This window comes from Antedon mediterranea, chromosome 11 (genome assembly GCF_964355755.1).
Source record: "Antedon mediterranea chromosome 11, ecAntMedi1.1, whole genome shotgun sequence".
Classification (NCBI taxonomy): domain Eukaryota; kingdom Metazoa; phylum Echinodermata; class Crinoidea; order Comatulida; family Antedonidae; genus Antedon; species Antedon mediterranea.
The window spans coordinates 1405774-1427439 of record NC_092680.1 but is presented as its reverse complement, the minus strand read 5'-3'; the positions used below and the strand labels follow the sequence as shown (position 1 = coordinate 1427439).

Below are 21666 nucleotides of genomic sequence, written 5' to 3'. Positions count from 1 at the left end.
TTTTATCCAAACTATTTTGGAACATTTTAAATCATTCTTGGGCCAGATAAAGTTTTACATTGCTATGCCTGGAAATTTGTAGCTGTATAAACAGCCAACAGTTAAAAAATATTGTACAGCTCAGTTGTCAGTTGTCATAAGTCATGGAGCAACAGAATGTTCTGACAAGGCAATATAACAACATGATGTCGAACTTGCCTTGCCAAGATATCAACATGTAACAGTCCTTTTATCTTATGTCTTGCTGCAACAAATACCAACAGTACTGTACTATGTACATATTCTCCATCGCGTGTGTTTCTGTTAAGGTGCGTGGAACTGATAGTGTTGCAGCCACAGATAAACCCTTTGATCTCCAGAGCTCAGCATCCTGTTGTTAGATTGCCTTGTTTCTAATCACAACATTGATTGTATTCATTTCTTTTCATTTGTCTAGTATTCTTGGGAATGAAGATGAGCCAGATGCTTATGAATTGAACATTTGTGTAAAGGATTACTGCTTTGCGCGTGAAGATCACCTGATAGGAATTGGCATACTCCAACTACGTGACATTGTTGAACCCGGAAGCTGTGCATGCTGGACTGTCTTAGGTAAAAGTCTGTACATGAACGACACCGGCTGGACCATACTACGAATACTTTCGCAGCGCACCAATGACGAAGTTGCAAGGGAGTTTGTCAGGTTGAAGTCAGAATGCAGATCTGTTGGTGGCGAGCCTTAACATTTCTAAAACATTCATTAATCACATGATCATGTCGTGGATCAATATGTTATGTAATCAATGTGTCATGTGATCAACATGTTACGTGATTAATGCGTCATGTAAAGCAACGTGCTAGGTGGTCAATGTGTTTGATCAATATATTATGTAATCAATGTCATAAGACCAACATGTTCCATTAATATCATGTGATCAACATGTCATGTGATTATTGATCATGTGATTATTGATCATGTGATCAATTGTGATTATATTAATAGAAGAAAACCAGTACACACAAGTGGTTACCGTGAAAGCACTTCATGCACGTATACAGAATAGTCGGAAAATGTATGCGGACACACGGCCAACCGCAACAAATTCATGTAACCGACTCCTGTTGGTTACATATCTCAATACAGCTGTTCATAGCCAATGATTGGCTGTTTGAAGTGTAGATATGTGGCTAAATACGTGGAATTGTTTCGAGTGAAATAATGAATAAAGTAGATCCAGATGGTAAATGTTGGATAACTGCTTTGAATTCAAGCAGGTTGTTGAATATGTACTTGTATATCAACAGCTTAATATTATTTACCAAATACTTTTATCAACTATTAAAAACATATTAATAAAGTTTTCATTGCTCCTTGAGCACCGATTTTCTAATTGTATTTTCTATATCTGACTTAATTTTCAGTGCATTTAGATTTTAAGGTTTAATGGAAGTATTTAGTTGCATGTTCAATCACTTTGTAAGCTATGGTTTCACATTAGTATGTCTTTGGCATTCTATACATGGTATTTAGTAGTAGCATTTTATAACACACCTGAATGTATCCAATATGATTGGTTTATTTGGTTTCATACATGTAACCATTAGAGGTTTCACAACATTAGGCGCTATATAAATCCAGGATCATGATGATCAAATCGTAAATTTGTGTTAAAAACAGCCTGTTTGTTTGAAACATTTTGAGATTTGTGTTATAAATAGTAAAACATGGAAAAACCAAAATGCAGTCTGTTATTTTTCTAACCCAAAATCTGAGCTGCACCAACACCTTTCTGTTTTGATCCAGCCTTAAGCATCCGCACGTTTTGTGGTTTTAATAAATAAAATTTAGATTACACTTTACTTTAGGACATTTAGGTGTGTTATATGTTGTTTTTATTCGTTGAATGGAGAAAACATTTTTATTCGTTGACATATTTACTGTTCCATCTCACTAAATATGGAACAGCCAAATCTTTCAACTCAGGAAAATATTCTCTGCATTCAGCCCATAAAGAAGTAATGCAACCCTTCATATACATAGATATATGTATATACTTATATATTATATAAATAATAATGCACAGAAGAGAATAAAAGTGAAAAGGTATGGGTTCGAGTCCGAGTAGACTCCAAATAGAGGTGAATGCTTCATCATAAGACCTTCTGCTATGTTTAATATTCAAGTATATAAATAATACAGTATATATATATAAAATTATAATTATAGTAATTTATAGGTTAATTCATCATTAAATAATGAGTTAGTTAATCATCAGTAAATAATGAATAATATTTTAATTGAAAGTGGGTGCAGGATGTATTTGATCGGAAGCTAAAATATTGTGGTTGTTTTATGCATCTAAATAATACCAAATTGCTACACAATCCACATAGCAAGTTATTGATATATTAGGCAGCTTTCATTTTGTGAGGACCTTATCTAGGCCAAGTAGGTCGTCGCCTGGCCCTAGAAACAATCAAAATTGTGTCAAGGTAAGGAACAAGGAAACACGTTCCTGCATGTGCACAGTGAATTAACGCGTCATACTTTCGCGGATCGAAAGCTCTCTATTACAGTATAGCAGAGTGTTTTTACAGGTTTTCAAATCAAATCTCAATTAAGAAAAAAGATAATGTTGTGTCAAATAAAGGCCAATATAAGAGATTCCTTGACATCATGAAAAAATCACAATATACTTGAAGAATTCAACACTTTCATTCATTACCTACAAAAATATGTTATTGTGTACCTGCACTCTGGGTACAATGAGTAGATATAATGAAAATGTGCATTATATCTGCATCTTTCATGGGGTGTTGTGTAGATGTGCAATTGGAAAACGACCACCAAATATAGTGCAACTAGGGAGGCGGTAAGTACCAAATAAGGCTGCTTAAGCGAACGTACGTGCAATATCGGTGTAGATCAGAGAGTATATTATATGATAGCATTGCAATAAATGTTTATAATGACAAATCATAAAAAACACCTCATTTTACCTAATAATTGTATTTCATTGATATATTTACACTATACAAATACTACATCATGCTAGACTATTAAGTAGATAGTTTTGTATTAAGGTGATTGTTTATTCCAAAAATTGTAAATATTACGTTTACTTATATTATTGTTAATAAGATGAATTGTATTGTAGCATTTGTTGATTGGATGTTTTTTTAAGATATGATGATATATATTTGTTTTTTGTCACAGTTTTTTTTTTCAGTCTATGCATTCCTGTATTTTTCCCTTTATGCAATGGTTTTGCATTTTACTCAAGATAGTCACAATTACACGGGTTGACGACGACAACGTTAATTTAACTAACATTCAATGTTACATGTTTTCTGTATTGAAAGTGCCTACTCTCTAACACACTTGTTGAGTAATAGGAACCAGCTACTGTTTTATTGTGCCCATCTCAACAAGTTGTGCTTACTATGTATATTTTAAGTTATAAAAAGCATGCTTATTACGTTGTAATGTAACCAACATTAACGGTTAAAAAAAAACAGACAAAAATAATTTTAATACAGTATATGAATATGATACATATAGCATTCCAGTCATAATTTATACATTAAGATGTACAAATCTTTGGTTATATACAATATGATATGAGATATTTATAGAAATACTACACAACTGACAACTGTGGCTATAACTTCTGGGAGATGGGACTATTAGTGTTCATCGCATTTGAAGCTTAGCCAGATAGCATATGACACAGGCTTTTATACCAAGTGTTGTTTGTGTATAAAACAACAACTTTTTATTTCAAGAGTAGGTTTTGTTTGTTTAAGGCATTTGCATATAATGTGCGACTTGTATGCTATACAGCATAATGAATATCTCAGTTTGTATGACATCATTGTATTTCTATCAGTGTTTATTTTTATTGACAATTCATGTACTCAACTTATCTAACATAGCTTTAGTTAATTCATTGTCAAATAAACTACATTTAAACTGTTAAACTGTTTTTTTTGTAATATCACATCATTTTAACTTAGTCCTATTACCCCCATACGATGTAACCCAGTATGTGCACATGACGTTAGTGTATAACAATTTAAGGGGGAATGGTAACACTATAATATGTGCACATATAGCAATAATATTGAATAATAAATTAATTTTAAAAATTCAATATTTTGCATATATGGAAATTTTTGAAAAATTGCCAAATTTCGACCCCTTTATTTTTCGACATTACTAGTTACTATGGTTCTATAAGATGATAATAACACAATATATGCCAATTTTCGACCTTTTTATTTTTCGATAAAACTGGTTACTATACCACTATTGACATGCGCAGAACACATTATTCGCCTCTGCGCATGTTTATTATGCTATAGTAACCATTTATGTCAAATATGGTTATGATAGCACAATTGACATGCGCAGAACCCATTATTCGACTCTGCGCATGTTTATTATGCAATAGTAACCATTTATATAAAAAAATAAAAGGGTCGAAAATCGGACATTTTTCGAAAATTTCCCTGTACTATAGTACAGGGATTTTTTCAAAAAATTGCAAATTTTCGACCTTTTATTTTTCGATAAAACTGGTTACTATACCACTATTGACATTACGCAGAACCCATTATTCGCCTCTGCGCATGTTTATTATGCTATAGTAACCATTTATGTCAAAACTGGTTACTATAGCACAATTGACATGCGCAGAACCCATTATTCGACTCTGCGCATGTTTATTATGCAATAGTAACCGTTTATATCAAAAAATTAAAGGGTCGAAAATCGGACATATTTCGAAAATTTCCCTGTACTATAGTACAGGGATTTTTTCAAAAAATTGCAAATTTTCGACCTTTTTATTTTTCGATAAAACTGGTTACTATACCACTATTGACATACGCAGAACCCATTATTCGCCTCTGCGCATGTTTATTATGCTATAGTAACCATTTATGTCAAAACTGGTTACTATAGCACAATTGACATGCGCAGAACCCATTATTTGACTCTGCGCATGTTTATTATGCAATAGTAACCGTTTATATCAAAAAATTAAAGGGTCGAAAATCGGACATTTTTCGAAAATTTCCCTGTACTATATATAGTACAGGGATTTTTTCAAAAAATTGCAAATTTTCGACCTTTTTATTTTTCGATAAAACTGGTTACTATACCACTATTGACATACGCAGAACCCATTATTCGCCTCTGCGCATGTTTATTATGCTATAGTAACCATTTATGTCAAAACTGGTTACTATAGCACAATTGACATGCGCAGAACCCATTATTCGACTCTGCGCATGTTTATTATGCAATAGTAACCGTTTATATCAAAAAATTAAAGGGTCGAAAATCGGACATTTTTCGAAAATTTCCCTGTACTTTAGTACAGGGATTTTTTCAAAAAATTGCAAATTTTCGACCTTTTTATTTTTCGATAAAACTGGTTACTATACCACTATTGACATACGCAGAACCCATTATTCGCCTCTGCGCATGTTTATTATGCTATAGTAACCATTTATGTCAAAACTGGTTACTATAGCACAATTGACATGCGCAGAACCCATTATTCGACTCTGCGCATGTTTATTATGCAATAGTAACCGTTTATATCAAAAAATTAAAGGGTCGAAAATCGGATATTTTTCGAAAATTTCCCTGTACTATAGTACAGGGATTTTTTCAAAAAATTGCAAATTTTCGACCTTTTTATTTTTCGATAAAACTGGTTACTATACCACTATTGACATACGCAGAACCCATTATTCGCCTCTGCGCATGTTTATTATGCTATAGTAACCATTTATGTCAAAACTGGTTACTATAGCACAATTGACATGCGCAGAACCCATTATTCGACTCTGCGCATGTTTATTATGCAATAGTAACCGTTTATATCAAAAAATTAAAGGGTCGAAAATCGGACATTTTTCGAAAATTTCCCTGTACTATAGTACAGGGATTTTTTCAAAAAATTGCAAATTTTCGACCTTTTTATTTTTCGATAAAACTGGTTACTATACCACTATTGACATACGCAGAACCCATTATTCGCCTCTGCGCATGTTTGTTATGCTATAGTAACCATTTATGTCAAAACTGGTTACTATAGCACAATTGACATGCGCAGAACCCATTATTCGACTCTGCGCATGTTTATTATGCAATAGTAACCGTTTATATCAAAAAATTAAAGGGTCGAAAATCGGACATTTTTCGAAAATTTCCCTGTACTATATATAGTACAGGGATTTTTTCAAAAAATTGCAAATTTTCGACCTTTTTATTTTTCGATAAAACTGGTTACTATACCACTATTGACATACGCAGAACCCATTATTCGCCTCTGCGCATGTTTATTATGCTATAGTAACCATTTATGTCAAAACTGGTTACTATAGCACAATTGACATGCGCAGAACCCATTATTCGAATCTGCGCATGTTTATTATGCAATAGTAACCGTTTATATCAAAAATTTAAAGGGTCGAAAATCGGACATTTTTCGAAAATTTCCCTGTACTATAGTACAGGGATTTTTTCAAAAAATTGCACATTTTCGACCTTTTTATTTTTCGATAAAACTGGTTACTATACCACTATTGACATACATAGAACCCATTATTCGCCTCTGCGTATGTTTATTATGCTATAGTAACCATTTATGTCAAAACTGGTTACTATAGCATAATTGACATGCGCAGAACCCATTATTCGACTTTGCGCATGTTTATTATGCAATAGTAACCATTTATGTCAAAACTGGTTACTATAGCACAATTGACATGCGCAGAACCCATTATTCGACTCTGCGCATGTTTTTTATGCAATAGTAACCGTTTATATCAAAAAATTAAAGGGTCGAAAATCGGAAATTTTTCGAAAATTTCCCTGTACTATATATAGTACAGGGATTTTTTCAAAAAATTGCAAATTTTCGACCTTTTTATTTTTCGATAAAACTGGTTACTATACCACTATTGACATACGCAGAACCCATTATTCGCCTCTGCGCATGTTTATTATGCTATAGTAACCATTTATGTCAAAACTGGTTACTATAGCACAATTGACATGCGCAGAACCCATTATTCGACTCTGCGCATGTTTATTATGCAATAGTAACCGTTTATATCAAAACATTAAAGGGTCGAAAATCGGACATTTTTCAAAAATTTCCCTGTACTATAGTACAGGGATTTTTTCAAAAAATTGCAAATTTTCGACCTTTTTATTTTTCGATAAAACTGGTTACTATACCACTATTGACATGCGCAGAACCCATTATTCGCCTCTGCGCATGTTTATTATGCTATAGTAACCATTTATGTCAAAACTGGTTACTATAGCACAATTGACATGCGCAGAAACCATTATTCGACTATGCGCATGTTTATTATGCAATAGTAACCATTTATGTCAAAAAATAAAAGGGTCGAAAATCGGACATTTTTCGAAAATTTTCCTGTACTATAGTACAGGGATTTTTTAAAATAAATGGCCAATTTTCGACCTTTTTATTTTTCGATAAAACTGGTTACTATACCACTATTGACATGCGCAGAACCCATTATTCGCCTCTGCGCATATTTATTATGCAATAGTAACCATTTCTGTCAAAAAATAAAAGGGTCGAAAATCGGCCATTTTTCGAAAAATGAACAAATTTCGACCCTTTTATTTTTCAACATAACTAGTTACTTTGACTCTATAAGATGATGATAACACAATATATGCATATATATGGCAATATTATTGCATAATTATTGAATTTAAAAAAGTGGATATTTTGGGCATTTATCGAAAAAATACCTGGGGAAATTTTCTAAAAATGACTAAATTTCGACCCTTTTATTTTTCGACATAACTAGTTACTATGGCTCCTTGGCTCTATAAGATGATGATAACACCATATATGTGCATATATGGCAATATTATGGCATAATTATTGAATTTAAAAAAGTGGATATTTTAGGCATTTTTCGAAAAAAAAACCTGTACTATAGTACAGGGAAATTTTCGAAAAATGACTAAATTTCGACCCTTTTATTTTTCGACATAACTACTTACTATGGCTCTATAAGATGATGATAACACCATATATGTGCATATATGGCAATATTATGGCATATTTACTTTTGATTTGTTCGAAAAGTTATTTAAAAAACAGAAAGATCAACATTTTGCTATTTTTTATATTTTTTTCACATAATTCGTTCTCACAAGACAATAATTTGATGGTAATGTTCTATATGTTCACATATCAATAATAACGATTACTAATTTGATTTAACAAAATCTCTTTACTTCTCCCTGTAGTATAGTAAATACATCAACATATATTTTTCATACATCTTTATTCAACTTTATATCAATTTTACTTTAATTTTAGTTTAATTTTCAAATAAACTGCATTAAAACATTACTTGTCTTGTATTGGTTGCATCTTTCCTGTTTAACTGCTATACATGTGTGGCATCTTTCCTGTTTAACTGCTATACATGTGTGGCATCTTTCCTGTTTAACTGCTATACATGTGTGGCATCTTTCCTGTTTAACTGCTATACATGTGTGGCATCTTTCCTGTTTAACTGCTATACATGTGTGGCATCTTTCCTGTTTAACTGCTATACCTGTGTGGCATCTTTCCTGTTTAACTGCTATACATGTGTGGCATCTTTCCTGTTTAACTGCTATACATGTGTGGCATCTTTCCTGTTTAACTGCTATACATGTGTGGCATCTTTCCTGTTTAACTGCTATACCTGTGTGGCATCTTTCCTGTTTAACTGCTATACATGTGTGGCATCTTTCCTGTTTAACTGCTATACATGTGTGGCATCTTTCCTGTTTAACTGCTATACCTGTGTGGCATCTTTCCTGTTTAACTGCTATACATGTGTGGCATCTTTCCTGTTTAACTGCTATACATGTGTGGCATCTTTCCTGTTTAACTGCGATACATGTGTGGCATCTTTCCTGTTTAACTGCTATACATGTGTGGCATCTTTCCTGTTTAACTGCTATACATGTGTGGCATCTTTCCTGTTTAACTGCTATACATGTGTGGCATCTTTCCTGTTTAACTGCTATACATGTTTACCATCTTTCCTGTTTAACTGCTATACATGTTTACCATTGCACTGACAAATAATTGATCACTTTTATCATCTGAATAATAATAAAAAAATCATTGTGGATTAAAAATTGTTGGGATTGACATGCTCAGAAACTTATTTGAAATTAACTACGGATTAGCGTAGTAGGAAACCAGATTAACCATGCTTTAGCGAACGCTCTTCTTGACGCTTTCCATCAAAGAGACACAACTGCCATCAATGATAAGTAAACATTTATTTCAAATGACAGATATTATTAGGAATGTTTTAACAGCACTAGTAACACATTAGGTTAGAAAAACAACATTTATAACTGTTTTATTTTGTTGTACAAGGTTTTATTCTAACAGCTTGGTTAGTGTAATATGAAGTGAGTCTTTTATTTTAACAGCTTGGTTAGTGTAATATGAAGTGAGTCTTTTATTTTAACAGCTTGGTTAGTGTAATATGGAGTGAGTCTTTTATTTTAACAGCTTGGTTAGTGTAATATGGAGTGAGTCTTTTATTTTAACAGCTTGGTTAGTGTAATATGAAGTGAGTCTTTTATTTTAACAGCTTGGTTAGTGTAATATGAAGTGAGTCTTTTATTCTAACAGCTTGGTGTAATATGAAGTGAGTCTTTTATTCTAACAGCTTGGTTAGTGTAATATGAAGTGAGTCTTTTATTTTAACAGCTTGGTTAGTGTAATATGGAGTGAGTCTTTTATTCTAACAGCTTGGTTAGTGTAATATGAAGTGAGTCTTTTATTCTAACAGCTTGGTTAGTGTAATATGGAGTGAGTCTTTTATTTTAACAGCTTGGTTAGTGTAATATGAAGTGAGTCTTTTATTTTAACAGCTTGGTTAGTGTAATATGGAGTGAGTCTTTTATTCTAACAGCTTGGTTAGTATAATATGAAGTGAGTCTTTTATTCTAACAGCTTGGTTAGTGTAATATGGAGTGAGTCTTTTATTCTAACAGCTTGGTTAGTGTAATATGAAGTGAGTCTTTTATTCTAACAGCTTGGTTAGTGTAATATGAAGTGAGTCTTTTATTTTAACAGCTTGGTTAGTGTAATATGAAGTCAGTCTTTTATTCTAACAGCTTGGTTAGTGTAATATGGAGTGAGTCTTTTATTCTAACAGCTTGGTTAGTGTAATATGAAGTCAGTCTTTTATTCTAACAGCTTGGTTAGTGTAAATGGAGTGAGTCCAGGGATTTGTTTGGTCCATGGTTATGAATAATTGTTGATCGATTAAAAACAATTATATATTATTATTATTAGAGCCAAATCATATAGGCCTACTTACCACTTTGCCTAAGGTAGGCAGAGGAACAGAGTAACTGTACTGGTCTCTTTACTTTACAGCTTCTGCACAGCTTCCATAGTAACTTTAGTACAGCATTACTCTAAAAAGATTTATAAAAAAAAAAATAAAACCAAAATAAAATCATCTTTATAGTTTCTATTATAGCTCAAACATTTATCATCTAGTGATTGGTTAAAATGATCATGTGATCAAGTAAGTATGAATCTACAAATTTTTAAATGTTTACTCTTTGGATGATAGTGGCATTGCAGTTTGATGGGTGACATGCTTTATAACAATTCAAACTCTGTCAAAGAGAGAGAATTAGTGAGTACGTATTTGCTGTTGTGTTACCTGATCATTTGTAGAATTAAAGAAGTTGAAATGGAATGGTCCCTTAGCCTGAACAACATCTAATATCTGCTGCCATCTTAGATGAGAAAGGCATAAGATGTATGCAAGTGACTCAGTGTCTGACAACCATACATTAACAGCAGCAGTTCCATCATCAATCAAAACTCTGAAATAACAAATCAGATCATTATAAGCTAATGGGGGCACCTGAGCAGTGCCCAGAGGAAATAGGCATTACAATATGTCGAAAAGAGATAAAAAAGTTTGAAGCCTCCAGTGTTGGAGGGCCACTTAGGGTTCCTAAACCAGGAGCCTCAGGCCTCTGAATTATACTACTGTCATTATGCTGTGCATCACATACAATCTATGGAATTGGGACGTGTTTGGTTTAGTAGTGGGAAAATCAATGGTCCTTCTATGACCTGTTAATGTACTAAAGATTCCATGGTATAATCATGTTGTTTTCTTTTCCCATGTATATGTACATACATGATTTTTATGAAATATTAAATAATAAATAATAAGCTACCTTGCTTTAAAACTCATTTCCCCCTTAGCGGCCTGTGATTGTGCTGAGCATCGACACTGATTAGATCTGCACATATAGCATATCCATCTGTAAAATAATTTTTAAAACGGTAACGGTAAGCAGAAAACTATCTAGTTTGTCCCACATAGAATCTGTATCTATCCGCCCGTTTCCTCTGCCTGTAAATGGTCATACGGAATATTACATAAACTCGACATCGTGTATGTATATAGGCACATCACATGTTTAATTGTGTAGACAGAGCTTAAGAATCTGTTAAGTTGTAACCTTACCTGATCTCTAGACTGTATATTGTATTAATGTATCCATTTAAAATAAAATCATTCTCTTTGGTTCCAGAAAGAAGTGACTGCAATATATGAATGACATATCTTGGTGGAGCTTTAGAGAGGTCCTTTGTATCAAATAAGTTTGTTGTGCTGGGTTAAAAAAAAAAGGTTGTTATTATATATTATAAATGAACAACTTCTGTCCAGGGAGTTGTAAACAATTCACTTTTTTAATAAACAAAATAAAATGTATATAATGTAATAATCACGGCATCTGTGATACCACATAAATAACACAAAATTGCCCAAACTTGCATAAAAGTATAGTACTGTAAGAATTTGAGAATAAATATTAACATATTTGTTACCGAGAACTGGGTTTCATTATACATAAGATCAAAGACATATTTAGAATTAAAATTTTATCTAGTATATTATTTTAAAGAATATATAGGTCAACTTACCTATCTTCAGCGCTACTGGGTATTTAAAATACCTGTATTGATGTTAAAGGTCCACATATATAGGTCAACTTACCTATCTTCAGCGCTACTGGGTATTTGAAATACCTGTATTGATGTTAAAGGTCCACATATATAGGTCAACTTACCTATCTTCAGCGCTACTGGGTATTTGAAATACCTGTATTGATGTTAAAGGTCCACATATATAGGTCAACTTACCTATCTTTAGCGCTACTGGGTATTTGTAATATATGTATTGATGTTAAAGGTCCACATAGGTCAACTTACCTATCTTCAGCGGTACTGGGTATTTGTAATACCTGTATTGATGTAAAGGTCCACATATAGGTCAACTTACCTTCTTTAGCGCTACTGGGTATTTGTAATATATGTATTGATGTTAAAGGTCCACATATATAAGTCAACTTACCTATCTTCAGCAGTACTGGGTATTTGTAATACCTGTATTGATGTTAAAGGTCCACATAGGTCAACTTACCTATCTTCAGCGGTACTGGGTATTTGTAATACTTGTGTTGATGTTAAAGGTCCACATATATAGGTCAACTTTACCTATCTTCAGCGCTACTTGGTATTTGAAATACCTGTGTTGATGTTAAAGGTCCACATATAGGTCAACTTACCTATCTTCAACACTACTGGGTATTTGTAATACCTGTATTGATGTTAAAGGTCCACTTTGACAACGTAACCTGCCTTTGTAACTATCAACTTCAATTCCTCTACAAAAATAAAATGTCTACATGAATAAATACACTAAATTGTTCTTGTTTTTTTCCCATGGAGTTTTGGAAATTTAGAAATTTCCCCAAATATGGTAGTGATATGACATCATCATGTACATATATGGGCACATCACATTTTTTTTGTCACATAAAGTTTGATAGTGTAGACAGAGCTTAATGATAGCAATGTAGTTTTTCTATGTAAACCAATTTTTAAAGTATACGTACTGTAAATATAACACAGCTTGTGGAACAAGTCCTAACGGATACTGTATCTTAGGACATTTAATACAAATTGACAGACTGCCTGTTGCATCAAGACTAGGCTTGATATCCACAATCCTTACATTCATGGATACTGTATCTGATTCGGTTGGTTGGTGCGACTTGTTACTTGAATCACATGATACAATTACTCCAATCAAAGAAACAATACCTTTGGATGATTTAAATCTATTAAAACAAATATGCTTATATGACAATCCATAAACTATGACAATATGTATATTGGAGAAAGCTATAAATCGTAAATGACACAAGGTATTTGTGACATTTTCAAGTTAAGGCCAATTTACACAGACAAACAGTAACAGTAATAAAGATATAGAATCTAATATTATTCCTTATGACCATTTACACACGCGGAGCGGACGGACGGATCCGTTCAAGATAGATACAGATACAGATGTGCATTACCGCTCATCTGCGTAAACTGACCTTTACACTATGCGCCTATTAGGGACCTTTCGATCGTGTGAGCGTGCATGTGGTTCACTTCGACACATGATGCATTCCCAACAAGTTGACCACTTGCCAATGATAAAACTAGATAACAAATGACAGTGGTATATGTCAAATGACAGTGGTATATGTCAAATGACAGTGGTATATGTCAAATGACAGTGGTATATGTCAAATGACAGTGGTATATGTCAAATGACAGTGGTATATGTCAAATGACAGTGGTAAATGTCAAATGACAGTGGTATATGTCAAATGACAGTGGGATATGTCAAATGACAGTGGTATATGTCAAATGACAGTGGAATATGTCAAATGACAGTGGTATATGTCAAATGACAGTGGTATGTCAAATGACAGTGGTAAATGACAAATAACAGTGGTATATATCAAATGACAGTGGTATATGTCAAATCCATAGTCACCTAACCCTCAAGGCAGCAAGTGAACGAGGAAGGCGATCTAATGGATGCGTGACTTTTCAAAATGATGTCGAAGTCGGCATATTTGTAATGAAAATACCCCAATAGTCTAACATACTTTTAAACTCAGCAGTGATGTGATAAAAATGCTTTCTAATGAGGCAAAGTTGCATGTGAGCTTACCGTGAAATCACGTCATCAACAGAATAAAGATCAACTTGCTGCTCCAAGGAATTCACCTGTGACAAAACAATGTGACATGGACATGATGATGTCATAATCCTTGAATTGAATTGAATTGAATATCACTTCCTTAATTGGGCATATCACTACCATATTTTACACCTTTTTTTTTGTCAAAGTAGTTGGTTAGAGTAGACAGAGCTTAAGAATGGTATGAGCTTGATCACAAGAGAGCCATGTCATGCATTTTAATATACAATTAAGTTCATAATTTGTTGGAATTGGAATAAAATATCTACATACCCCTAGTTGTTCAATGGCATCATGTTCAGTGACTGTAAACGTGCTGTGATTACTGAACCGTGACAACACTTTACAGTTATCTGAATTCTGCCGTGCTGTAATCCTGTACACAGATCCTATATACAGAACAGGGTACCATTTGACAGCTTTTCCTTCAAACCTTAATATGATGTTCTGTTTGCTTTTACAAGATGAACTGGTACCTTTGGCAGATGCAGAGGCAGCAAGATCTGGTGAGCACTTCTTTGTGCAATCTTCATATACAATGCCATCAATTGTGAAAAACAGACTGTTGTCAGTTTTTCTAAGCCTTCGAACAAGGTTTCCTTTCTTCATTATTTTAATTGTTAATAAATGTGAGGAGGAGTCTGTTTCTGAAATTTCCAAAGAATAGCATTATTTATCAATTATGAATACAGGTTTGCAGTACACCACATGTTTTAGTAAAATTGAGAATTTTTTTTTTATAAACTTGATTTAGTGATACTACAGATAGAGTACCTTTTGTTGAGGCAGCCCCAGCAGCAGGTACATTCTGCAGTAGGTTCTGTGTGGACATATAAACAACTTGTCTCATGTCAAATACAATGTATGACCTCCCTCGATTTACATCCTGTTGACCCGACTGCTCATGTACAACAATAAACCAAGTAATTTTCACAAGCCCTTTTAAATTCCAAATATGGGCATATGGACAATTGCAAGAGTATGGTGCATGGAATGATTGGTGGTGTTGTAAGTAGCATATAGAGTTCTTGCAACTGTGGCTGGCAGTTCCTTTGGATTGTATACAAGTTGCGATGCAGTCAATGGATCCTGTTTCATCATTAAGACGAAGGACTCCTGTGTCAGGATTTGATGACAGAAATCCAACCAAGATCTATTTTTTGAAGTATTAAAAAATATATTAAGCAAAAGAGAAGGTTGAGACGGGGCGCTAAACTGACAGAGTACACTTTAGACAATGTTAGGTTTACCAAAAAAATTAGAACAGGGAGCTTATACTTAAAAAATTTGTTTTAGGTAAATTGCCATGGGTTGCCGTAAGTGAATTCATCCACTATCCTTTTATCCTTCTATGAATGGATGATTAGGTGGGAACACGAACGCTAGTTGATCATACCCAGTACCGTTTTGATCGTACGATTAATCGGGAAACCACCTCACGACCTTAGTGGCAATCCTGGTCACAAGACAAACATATACAAGATGCTCTTAGTCTACACAAAAAAGTCTAAACGATAAGTGAGTATTTGATTTACTTACCATTGAGTTGTTAATGTTTGAATGACTAATGTATTGCTTATAGCTTTTCTCATCATGTTTATTTGCATCTCTAAATTGTTGAAGTATTTCTTTCTTCAAGTCTGCTACACTTGGTAATATAATTCTACTCTGCAAAAAAAACAACAAAATATTCTTTGACATACAGTACTTACATATAAAGCATTTTCATTTGTCAAACGGTACCTTAACCTATCCTACACATGATGATAAAGAATATCTCAAGAAAGAACAATCAAATATTATCATGGAATAATTAATTTGATTTAGGAGATTGTATTGACAATTTATGAATTCCTAGACTTAGCCTTTTATAATTTTAATGCCTATACATATGTGTTTATACAGCTACAGATCAAAACACCATTACCAATTTTGTCATCATGTAGGCGAAGAAGAGATTGTAAAGTGCTCCAGGACAGTAATTAAGTAACTTGATTTGAATTATTTTATACAAGACAGGAAGAACACGCACACACAAAAAACCCAATAATTTGCATACTACTAGGGATAGCCCTCCAAATCCCAAAAAGATGATTTACATCACGAGGGGACGTTCATAAACCATTTCAATGCAAAGATAGGGATCATGTTTACTGTACCTGTAATTGGTTTTTATGAACATCATCCACTACACAGGATTGGTGAGGTGTATTAAAAAATTCATTATAAATATTTCTTTTCCGTGGCGTTACTCTCTGCATACCATTACTTTCCAATATTGTTCCAATTATTAAACTTATTTTTCTAAAAAAGTAGTAAATAAATCAAAATTAAATTATTAAAAAAAATATTAGAATATTAGAAGCTTAGAAGATTTTTCTTGATACCATAGGTCCTCATTCTTTTTTACACATTTAGATACTTCCCAGAAAACCAGACAAATTAGGTCAGCCCAATGGTGTCAAGCATTGAGAGAGTTCACTGTGCTGTACATTACATTTCAATAATGAAATTTATGTTTAATATTCCTGCTAAACAAAAAACCTCACCTGTGGACATTTTTTGGAAGCTTGTGTGTGAGTTGTTTTAGCATTTTGTGCATGTGGGTCAACAGGGAAAACGCAGGAACAAATTGTGTGATTAGTTTGATAACAGGGTCATCCAAAGAAACTAAACACTGGATTAAGAAACACACACAAATAAATAAAATACATTGAGAATAAGAGATTTAGATATTAGATTCTTCGTATAACTTGTCTTGTTTTACTTACTATAAAATCAGTTTACTAGCCATTACATTTGTGAGGAAAACTTGCCCAGTTAGTTTTACTGACTCGATATATGTTTTACTGGTCAAACAAGTGTTTGTTTGGAAGCTAAACTTAGTTTTATTTTGTGGCATGTGTACCTTACCTAATATAAGAAAAGTTTACTAGACTGTTCACACTAACTAATCAATGGATTTGGATAATGTTCAGTTTGAACAAGGCTTTAGTCCCAAAGGAAAACATAACAGAAGGAAAAAGAACATAAAGAAAGAAAAAAAAACCACAAATCAAAGAATGGGATACATTGCAATCATCAAGATAACTTACTAATGTTGACTTGAATGGTAAAACCTCAACACAAGATCGCATACAACACACAAGATAAACAACCTGAAAGATCAATTTGTAAAACTTTTATTTTGGGAAAAACAAAATGTAAAAGTGAAATGTACAATACAATTTTAAGATCATTTTTACCTTTGAAAGTTTTTTGAAGTGAGCATTGTATACAGTAACATAGCAACCAGCCTTAATGTTGGGCACAACACAGCCAACATCTTTATTAAGGTATGTCATATACAATCTATAAAGAAAAAAACAGAAATAATAAATGACAAGAAACGTTTCCATGTAAAAAAAAAAATATAGAAAAATTTAAAGCTCTGTCTACACTACCAAACTAGTTTTACAAAAGTAGTGTGAAGAGCTCAAATATGGTAGTGATATGCCAAATTTTTTTTTTGTCACATAAAGTTTGATAGTGTAGACAGAGCCTTACACATGTAAAGTACAGTATTGTTTTTGTTTAGTTTTGGGAGTAAAACTCTTGAAATCAAATCAGATATGGATAAATAGATTAGTAACTCAAAAGAAAGTACAAATCGCTGTAAACATTTAAGTGGTTTATCAGTACAGTTGGTGCTAAGTGGGATGTGTCAACAGTGAGGTTATGATCAGTATTATTTAGTATCGAAACTAATTTATTAATTTCTCTAAAAGTATTAATTTTACCTTATACTACCGTCTAGTTCATAAATGCCAGCCTTAGAATCAATTATATCTGTCACCATTCCCTAAAAATACAATGGTTTGTAATATCATAATTGTTATATTTTGTTCTGATTCAATTAGATATTTGGAATTTCATCTCATGCATGTAATGCGTCAACAATATATTGATTGTATCTTTAAAGCCTTGTCTACACTATCAAACTTTATGTGAAAAAAAAATGTGATGTGACCATAATTGACATGATGATGTCATATTACTACCATATTTGGGCATACCAGGGCAAACCTGTTTCATAGTGTAGACAGAGCTTTAAAATAGATATGTTTAGGGTTTTACTTGGTATGATGTACCAGCTCCAGAATTGCATTCCTCATTCTGATCAGTACAAAGTGAGTGTTTATTGGACTGGTCAGTGGCTTGTGGTGGTTTATTGGACTGGTCAGTGGCTTGTGGTGGTTTATTGGACAGGTCAGTGGCTTGTGGTTGTTCATTGGACTGGTCAGTGACTTGTGGTGCATCTGGTACCTTACTAGTTGTACAGTAAATGTCTTCATCCTGTGATTGTAATTGGCTTTCATCTTTTACTGATATCTAGAAACATAGGAGGAATCCCCACCATTATGGTACACTGTGTGTGTATATATTTCACGCAATGTACTCCAAATGGGGATAGAATTTTTTTGGTATTTAGTAACATTGACAAAAATACTATTTTGAGGATACCACTTTTAATATACAATTGAAATGAATACCTGAGTTTTACTTGTGCAAGCATATACCTTGATGTTTTTATCCAAACCCTGCAATTCAACAAAACAATGCATTGAACAGTATTGTCATTTTTATTAAAGCTCATAAAAAATCAGAAACATCCCCAGATAATCATCTCCCATTAAAATGCAATTTCTTCTGATTATTTTATTTATATTAAACAAAATTTTGGTCCATAAGCATTATTTAATAATTAAAGTGAAATAATTGGTACATTCATTGGTTGGTAATTTATAATACCTACCTTTGTGATTGTAGTAGAAATCATGTTTGATAGGATAATATACTTGTGTACTTGTATTTCACTATACAACTTCCACTGTTGACCCTTTGAAAAAAAAAGTATAAATGATTTGTTAACTGTTGCAATTAGTAAACACAACGGTACCTTTACCTTTATAGATGATTTTCGTGCTATAGAAGCAAATAGTTGTGACCAGCCAAGGGTCAAAACAAAAATAACATAGCGTTTTCAGGGGATTTTAGGACACCATGTTAAAACATCGTACTTCCTGAGCTAGTCATGACTGTTTGTCATATCTGCAAGATGGCTTATTTAAGACGAAAATCGTCTATATGCATACCTTTGCAACAACAAAGTGTCGGTTAAGTCGCCATGACAACTCAAATAAAAACATTTTACTTCCATTTCTTCTAAAAAAACAAAAATAATTAATTAAATATTTAATAATTGCACAATGAAATTCTTGCATAAAATAACAAATAAATCGTGCAAATCACTCAAATTGCATTGGGCAACTACCCAGCAGGCCTAGCTCCACTCGTTCTAGGCCTGGTCTAGCTAGGAAAACTACTATAGGCTTACCTAGTTTAGCTCCCTCCTAAGTATAAGCATGGTAGTATAATCGGTATAAGTAGCACCTTTTAAAAATAAATGGGCCGGCCCATCAGACAAAAAGACAGGCCGGCTAGCTAGCTAGGCCTAAGTAATAACAGAAAACAAATCTTACTCTACAAGTGGACTTTTACAAACAACGAGTCCTATTAAATTGAACGTGGACCTCGTAGACTTAGACCTGCATGCTGTTTTTACTTTTGAATGTGACATTTTACTGTAAATTATTCATTTAAATGAGCGACACGAGTTTTGTTTACATTTTGAATCAACCGCGTCAAGAGAGGGAGCTGTTTATTTTACTACCAAAACGTTGAGGTCGCTTGACTTTGTTTTTGTTTACAAATTGCATGCATGAGTCGTTTTTCTAGCTCCGCCGACAGTGTTTTCTGTTGACCTGTATTTTATAAGTATATTTTTACATTTTAAACAACAATTTATATAAACATCACAAACTATATAAACGTCACAATGCGTGACGTTGAATTTGAATAGCTAAATAAAGTAGATAAGCTACAGTGTATAGCCTAGGCTAATTAGTGATACTCTAGCTAGGCCAAAAGGCCTATAGGCCTAGGCCTAGCCTACTAGCTAGCTATAAATAGGCCTAGACTAGACTAGCCCTACTACTTAGTACTAGTACAGTAGTAGTAGGCTAGGCCTAGTTATAGTAGGCCTGCAAAAACAAAAACAGGTACTGTGTACTGACTGGCCACCGAAATACTCAGACTCGCGTACTTCTCTAGACCTAGAGGAGCAACCTGCCTCTAGTAGGGTGTCATAGCATATGCTGTGGCTAAGAATATGATACTATATTGATATTCAAACTTACAATTTATTTAATAAATGTAATAATTTGGTCAATAAACATCTTTAATTTGTCTTTTTTTCTTTAAGATTGAATTGTGTGTATATAGAGATGCAATGTTAGCATAAAAATGGACAAGTCTGCTGGGGGAGATCAACAGAGTAGTGTCCTCTCCAACACACTAAAGGTTGAAGAGTATGTTGCAGAAATATCTATGAAACAGGAAAAAACTGTCAACCTTAGTCATCGTAACATTAAAATACTACCTCCAGTTATCCAACGTCTTTCTCACTGCAAACGATTGCTCCTGAACAATAATGACCTCATTATGCCACCCACTGAACTTGTCTCTTTGATAAACCTTCAAGAATTGTCATTGGATTATAACAGCCTCACAGTCCTTCCCTCTGGGTTTGGTCAGCTTATCAATCTAAAGTATCTCAGTTTGAGCCATAATCAATTGGGGTTTCTTCCACCAGAAATTGGGGATCTTAGCAGTTTGGAACAACTTTGGATTGTTGGTGCACAACTTACAGCACTACCTCCCGAGTTAGGCTTGCTACAGAAACTAAAAAAACTGGGCGCAAGAGATAATCATTTACGAGACCTTCCTTCAGAACTCGGCAATCTTCAACAACTTCAGTGGTTAAGCCTAGCATCTAATAAACTAACGCACATTCCAGAATCCTTTTCAAAGCTTAGAAATTTCTCTTATTTTGACTTGAGCGATAATGATTTGGAAAGTGTCCCGCTGTGTTGTTTGAAGCAAACTCGATTGAACACTTTGCTTTTGTCAAAAAATAATGTGTCTAGTGTACCAGATGATCACCTTGTTGGACTTGCGAAGCTCACCAAAGTTGACTTGCGTGACAATCCATTCAAAGATAGACCCAGTCACTGGAAGGTAAATCTGTTCACACCAGATTACACTGTAATTATAGTTAAAACAATTTAGAGTAGAGGGCGCTTCATGGTGGTTGGACGTGTTTCTGAAGTTGTAAAAGTTCAATAAGTGAATAAGGGAGACTGGTTCTAATAATAGCATTTGTTTTTTTAACAAATTGTTTATAGAGTTTTATTTTGTTTGCAGGGTCTGGGATTCATCTTACTGGGATCATCAACTGAAAACACTGAAGACGAGTAGACATTTTATTGGATGGAAAATATTCCATGTAAAACAAAAATTGTGTTTTCAAATTGTTTGTTTTCAAATAGTTTTTCTAAATCAGCCTGTTAACATAAAGTTTTTTTTACACAAATTAATATTGCAGTACACAACCTTTTAGCAATTGATTTATTTGATCAA

General features: G+C 33.4%; 3 protein-coding genes and 2 long non-coding RNA genes across 16 annotated transcripts in view; 2 read left to right on the top strand and 3 right to left on the bottom strand.

Annotated features, from left to right (window-relative positions):
• Window positions 1-3960, top strand: part of LOC140062288 (protein unc-13 homolog B-like) — a 130015-nt gene extending 126055 nt beyond the window's left edge. For all 10 annotated transcript variants that reach the window (XM_072108438.1, XM_072108436.1, XM_072108435.1 and 7 more), the window contains one exon: window positions 437-3960. In XM_072108438.1, the coding sequence (XP_071964539.1) occupies window positions 437-722 (286 nt within the window). In that variant the 3' untranslated portion in view covers window positions 723-3960. The remainder of the gene's footprint in view (window positions 1-436) is intronic.
• Window positions 3961-8293: 4333 nt separating this feature from the next.
• LOC140062630 (CST complex subunit CTC1-like) lies at window positions 8294-16445 on the bottom strand. Its single transcript, XM_072108928.1, has 12 exons — window positions 16305-16445; window positions 15685-15813; window positions 14920-15298; window positions 14419-14792; window positions 14116-14171; window positions 12998-13222; window positions 12668-12766; window positions 11563-11709; window positions 11270-11356; window positions 10741-10906; window positions 10387-10486; window positions 8294-9148 (listed from the first exon to the last, which is right to left on the bottom strand). The coding sequence occupies exons 1-12, from the start codon at window positions 16404-16406 to the stop codon at window positions 9093-9095; spliced, it is 1920 nt and encodes a 639-aa protein (XP_071965029.1). The 5' UTR covers window positions 16407-16445; the 3' UTR covers window positions 8294-9092.
• A 234-nt stretch (window positions 16446-16679) lies between these two features.
• On the bottom strand, window positions 16680-17469 carry LOC140062850 (uncharacterized). The gene is made up of 3 exons (XR_011847537.1): window positions 17391-17469; window positions 17241-17303; window positions 16680-16822 (listed from the first exon to the last, which is right to left on the bottom strand). It is a non-coding gene; the product is annotated as an uncharacterized lncRNA (long non-coding RNA).
• A 1488-nt stretch (window positions 17470-18957) lies between these two features.
• LOC140062561 (uncharacterized) lies at window positions 18958-19815 on the bottom strand. The gene is made up of 3 exons (XR_011847499.1): window positions 19668-19815; window positions 19281-19350; window positions 18958-19024 (listed from the first exon to the last, which is right to left on the bottom strand). It is a non-coding gene; the product is annotated as an uncharacterized lncRNA (long non-coding RNA).
• Window positions 19816-19889: 74 nt separating this feature from the next.
• On the top strand, window positions 19890-21633 carry LOC140063175 (uncharacterized). Of its 3 annotated transcripts, none has more exons than XM_072109650.1 (3): window positions 19890-19962; window positions 20450-21264; window positions 21451-21633. In XM_072109650.1, the coding sequence occupies exons 2-3, from the start codon at window positions 20491-20493 to the stop codon at window positions 21502-21504; spliced, it is 828 nt and encodes a 275-aa protein (XP_071965751.1). In that variant the 5' UTR covers window positions 19890-19962; window positions 20450-20490; the 3' UTR covers window positions 21505-21633. The 3 variants fall into 3 exon arrangements, with proteins under 3 accessions (XP_071965751.1, XP_071965750.1, XP_071965749.1); XM_072109649.1 differs by having other exon boundaries at window positions 19923-20246; XM_072109648.1 differs by having other exon boundaries at window positions 19923-21264.
• Window positions 21634-21666: the final 33 nt, after the last annotated feature.

Coding starts and splice junctions, on each gene's coding strand:
- LOC140063175 (XM_072109650.1), top strand. CDS start 20,491: ATGGACAAGTCTGCTGGGGGAGATCAACAGAGTAGTGTCCTCTCCAAC. Junction 21,265..21,450: donor ATAGACCCAGTCACTGGAAG/GTAAATCTGTTC, acceptor TTTTGTTTGCAG/GGTCTGGGATTCATCTTACT.
- LOC140062630 (XM_072108928.1), bottom strand. CDS start 16,406: ATGCAGAGAGTAACGCCACGGAAAAGAAATATTTATAATGAATTTTTT. Junction 15,299..15,684: donor CAAACATTAACAACTCAATG/GTAAGTAAATCA, acceptor TTCAAAAAATAG/ATCTTGGTTGGATTTCTGTC. Junction 11,357..11,562: donor ATATACAGTCTAGAGATCAG/GTAAGGTTACAA, acceptor ATTATTTTACAG/ATGGATATGCTATATGTGCA.